General features: G+C 43.8%; 1 protein-coding gene across 1 annotated transcript in view; it reads right to left on the bottom strand.

Annotated features, from left to right (window-relative positions):
- The window catches only part of nr2f1a (nuclear receptor subfamily 2, group F, member 1a), an 8,888-nt gene that overhangs the window by 2,540 nt on the left and 1,348 nt on the right, over window positions 1–5,000 (bottom strand). Inside the window, exon 2 of the mRNA XM_080004058.1 lies at window positions 3,338–3,865. Within this exon, the coding sequence (XP_079860184.1) occupies window positions 3,338–3,865 (528 nt within the window). The remainder of the gene's footprint in view (window positions 1–3,337; window positions 3,866–5,000) is intronic.

Here is a 5,000-nt window from a genome sequence, read left to right as displayed (position 1 = left end):
TGTTTTTCTGGAAGCAATCACATTTATTAGGAGAGGTTAAAGCAATAGTCACGGGACAGGGGGACGCAAAAGAAGGCAGCACAACAACCCGCGCATGTGTGTTTTCTTTCCTATGCTGTCAGCATAGCTTAGTGCAAACATCATTTATAAGATGTTTGCATGTTGCATGTTGCATGTTGCATGTTGCATGTTGCATGTTGCATGCTCACTTTTCCTGAGACGAGAAGTGAAGGGCTGCAGAGCGGGGGCAACATGAAGTGCAACCTGGGGTTCTGCTTTAAGCTTTTTGCTTTTGTAGAAAGTTCACAAGAATGATATAAGTCTAATTTCCAGTTGAATGCATTATACAATTGACAGTATCTTGGCGGCTCTGAGCCAAACTGTGGCTTTTAATGGCCACAACTCACAATCTCCAAAGACAATAATGAGCTGGTTTCTTTCGAGTTGATTTACTCTATAACCCCAGCGCTTCCAACTCCACGCAAAAACGCCCACGGTGATGGCAATGCAGCCGACCCCTTAATCCTTTGAAAATATAAGTTGGAAATACATCGATCCCACAGCAGGTCACGGGGACAGCTGCGAGACAGCAACACGAGGCTCAAAACATCGCAAATAATCTGCAAATAATGGCAAACCTAGTTCTGAACAGGGCTGGTGGTGTCCTCCCCATAGCAGGGCTGTAGCCCACCACCACTCCAACACACACACACGCACGCACGCACGCACGCACGTACACGCATATGCACACACGGGAGCAGATAGTTTCCAGCCTCGCGTTTGGTTAGAAAATGATTGCAACAGTCTGGCAAACGCGCGGTGTGTCATTATGAACAAGGGATCAATATGCAGCACGCTACGGAGACACAGCTTAGCCTGATCACCTTTATTCTGCCTCGGACGCGACACATCCACGATGAGACAAACAGAACCACTGTGCCCACGTTCCACAGCCGGCGATCCACACTGAAGCGAAAACGTAAGGGAAATAAGTCCAATGTGGGAAGTTGCGCTATTTGGTAACCTCAGACACCGCGAAGTGGGAGAATATTATCGACAACGCGCCGGATTTAATTATGGACATCTATTAGTAAATGTAAAAGCTCCGTATCCCTCATTATTTATTTATTTATCATATTTTGCGATGAAATTGCTCTCAAAATCCCAATTACTGTCGGATAAAATGACTACTTCCCTCAACATTTTGGATTTTGTTATTTCAGAAATGCTCACACGCTAAGATAATAAAATAATCTAAAATACATATACTTCCAAAGACATCACGAAAAAAAATTAGAAAGTTCAATTTGTCAGAGAGTTGGGTATATTTGTTAGATTGTTACAACGCAGCTTCTCCTTGAACAAGTTCATCAATTTAATTTAGTGATGATGATAAAATAATAGTTCAATGTTGAACACATTTTAAATAGTAAGAATTGAACAAATTAATGTGACTGCATGACCCGTTGGAAAAAAAAAAAAAAAAAAAAACCCCATCACCTACATATAACATAAACGTCATTTCCATCTGTATGACTTCCCATAATACGCAGCTTTGTTATGTTTAAGACATATTAATATTAATCGCTAAAACTCCATATCTACAAACTAGAATCTCCGGAGCACGATGAAACATATTGTTATAAAATAAATACTGCTCGTGAAGTATTTACAAAATTTGGTACATTTGATAAAACACCAAATTTAAGACTAATGTTGCGGCTGAAAATAATTTTAGGCGTGCGTGCGTGTGAGTGCGTGTGCGTGTGTGTGTGCGTGCGTGTCTGTGTGCGTGTGTGTGTGTGCGTGTGTGTGGGTGTGTGTGTGTGTGTGTGTGTGTGTGTGTGTGTGTGTGTGTGTGTGTGTGTGTGTCTCCAATAACCCACTCTCCTGTTTTTCATGAAAAAGTTCTAATGAGCTCATCTCAAAATGTTCCCGTTAAACTCCAAAGGAAATGCGTCTTCAATTGCACAAAGTAGTGACGGAAAAACTTTTATTCCCCACTCAGAAAAATCCATGAAGCCACCAACAGCATCTATAGGACTTTCAGTGAATTGTGATTTCGACTTTTCTTTTGTGTGCAATGACAAGAGAAAAGTCCTCGGATAAGTTAAAAAGTAAAAAAAAAAAAAAATACTAAATATATATAGGCCGACGCAGATGAGTACTTCTATAATTATATATGGGCCTATATGACGAATGCCGTCACCGGCGATGCGATGACGTATGAATCTACTTGAACGCTCTCTTTGATCTCAGTCTGCTAAGAATTATTTCCTGCTCCTCGTGACACGTGTTTGTGCGTGCTAAACAAGAATAAAGGCGTGCACCACCACTCATAAATACATCAGCTGTCACACAGACAGCACCACATCTAGGGGCTATTTTACATTCATGTACAATTATTTGACACCTGCTCCAAAATGTTACCGATGCAACTTTATCAGTGTGCGACGCTAAAGTGTCTTAAAAAGTTTAAAATTCAACTTACACCATTAAGGGGGGGGGGGGGGGGGGGACGGCAATAGTAATTTTTCCCCCAATTAATTTGGTGCAATCACATACAAGTGTCTTCAAAAAGTTTCACAATCATGGGAAAATGTCAATCGTCAATTTTACCAATTAACCTACTACTCCACGCAATGTATATCCAGTCCTCGAGTGTCTTAAAATTGTTTACAAAAGTTTAAATAACAACTTTCTTATCCCCCAGGGTCTGCGGTCCGCCTGGGTCAAAGCATGTGACGTGAATTTGCACTGTTATTGGACCGTGGATTATGGGGCACATATAACTGTATTCAGTGGGAAATGGTATTGGGAGATTATATGGAAATTAGCTGAGGCTAAATCTAATACAATATTAGAATAATACTATCGTATATGGTCAATACAATTACGCCGTTTACATTGTCCGTATGGACAATTCCAAACAAATACATAAATAACCAAATCGGTTATTTGAATACAACTTGGACTTCCGCAGATGGAAATTGGGGAACTGGGAAAATGGGGAATTTGTCCTTGTCAGTTCCCCCCTAATTAACCTACTACACCCTAAAACATTGCACCGAACCGGACCCGCTGTCTTACTCTGGGTTTGTATACATGCAATGCATGGGGGCATAACTGCCATGGATAATATGTGCGATCCATCTGTTTGCACATGCAAGGGGATATGCATGAAACGACGCATCAAAATAGCACCGTGGCGGACATATTGCTGATGCCAGTGGGGTTTCTGCTGCTACTGCCTCATCCACTACAGCCACTAGGCCTCGTTTTTTACACATGGCTGTAGTTTGTACCGCGGAGGGTCGGGAATGGAGGAAAAACCCACCTGACGTGAACAGCACTATCGCCTTGATGCAGCTGTACTCCGCCGAGTCCACGTGCAGGGCCTTGAGCTTCTCCACTTGCTCCTGAAAGATGCGGATGTGGTCCATGAAGGCCACGACGCGGTCCGCGGACATGGGGGAGGCGTGCAGGCCGGCGGCGGCCAGCAGCGGCGCGACGTGCAGCGGCATGGAGCACTGCGCCGCGTTCAGCACGAACAGCTCGGACCAAGTGAGCCGCAGCAGGGACACCTGGTCGGTGATCTGCAGGTCCGGGAAGAAGGGGATGTTCCGCGCCCACTCCACGGCGCTGAAGAGCAGACGCGCCGCCAGCTCGCAGATGTTCTCGATGCCCATGATGTTGTTGGGCTGCATGCACTGGCTGCCGTAGCGCGACGTGGGGTAGGGCTCGGCCCGCAGCAGCAGCGAGATGTACCCGGAGAGGTAGCAGTGGCCGTTCAGCGGGTCCCCGTTGGTCAGCGCGTATTGGCCTGGGTTGGGCTGGGTTGGAGGCATTCGTCCTCGCTGAACCGCTGACGAAAAGAAAGAGAAGGAGAGGAAATGTGCATCCAGGACTGATAAAAACCAAACACTGCTTTTGGTAGAGTGTGTACAATGAGAGCCTTCATTATTTTTAAATAAATTCACAAACGCTCTTATATGATCATATTATCACACTCTGTAGTAGGCTCTCTCTCTCTCTCTCTCTCTCTTTCTCTTGCTCTCTCTCTCTCGCTCTCTCTCCCTCTCTCTCTCTCTATATATATAAATATATATATATTCAAAACACAATTGTTATTATTATTATTATTATATTGCTATTATCTAGAATATATATGCGTCATGTAGTATTTTCTCTCTGCCCCCGCCGTGCCTTGCTTTTCAATTTATTCACCAAAATGCATGTCTATTTACACATAAAACACCATGCTCACACACGTTATGGGAGACAAGGCACACGTTGCGTATTTTCTTTTATTTTCGGTGACCTCACGATCCCATAATTCGGGGCATCTACAAGGGCTCGGTTTGGAGGATTTGGAGGTCTGCGGTATAGCCTACACTCCTTTTTTTTTTTTTTTTTTTTAAACATCACTGTAGCACGTCTAAACGTTTTAATATTCAAGAAAACATTTGTACAGCGAGGCAAGCGTGAAAACGTGACCGATAATTACTGCGAATGTGAATTTAGGGAATTTACATTTCAACCTTTTTAACCCCTGCAAAAGGTCACCGCGAAAAGAAAGAAACTAGTTATGTAATAAGACAACGATCCACCTAAAATATGTCAATTTATGATTTTGGAATTAAGTTTTCACTCCGTGGACCTATGGCTTAAAATAACATTTTTAAACGCCACAGTTTAGGATTAAAAATGTGACTGTTGTTGTTGGTGGTGGTGGTGAGGGGAAGGGGGGGGGGGTTACGGCCTCTGTTGCACGAGGCAAAACAACGATCCGCGCACAAGTTGAGCGGCGTTATGTCGGTGTGCACGAGGTGTCTAGTCAGCAAATGGAGCTGGAGAAACGCACAAACCATACTACAAAAATAAAATACTAAAATACTACTGACTATTCTGTGCAATAAAGACACGACTGGTGTAAGACACCAGCACTACCGCCGGCCCCCCCTTAACACACACACACACACACGCACACACGCACACTC

This window comes from Zeus faber, assembly GCF_960531495.2.
Source record: "Zeus faber genome assembly, chromosome: 7".
Classification (NCBI taxonomy): Eukaryota; Metazoa; Chordata; class Actinopteri; order Zeiformes; family Zeidae; genus Zeus; species Zeus faber.
The sequence above is the reverse complement of the archived record's forward strand: the minus strand, read 5'-3'. Positions and strand labels throughout refer to the sequence as shown.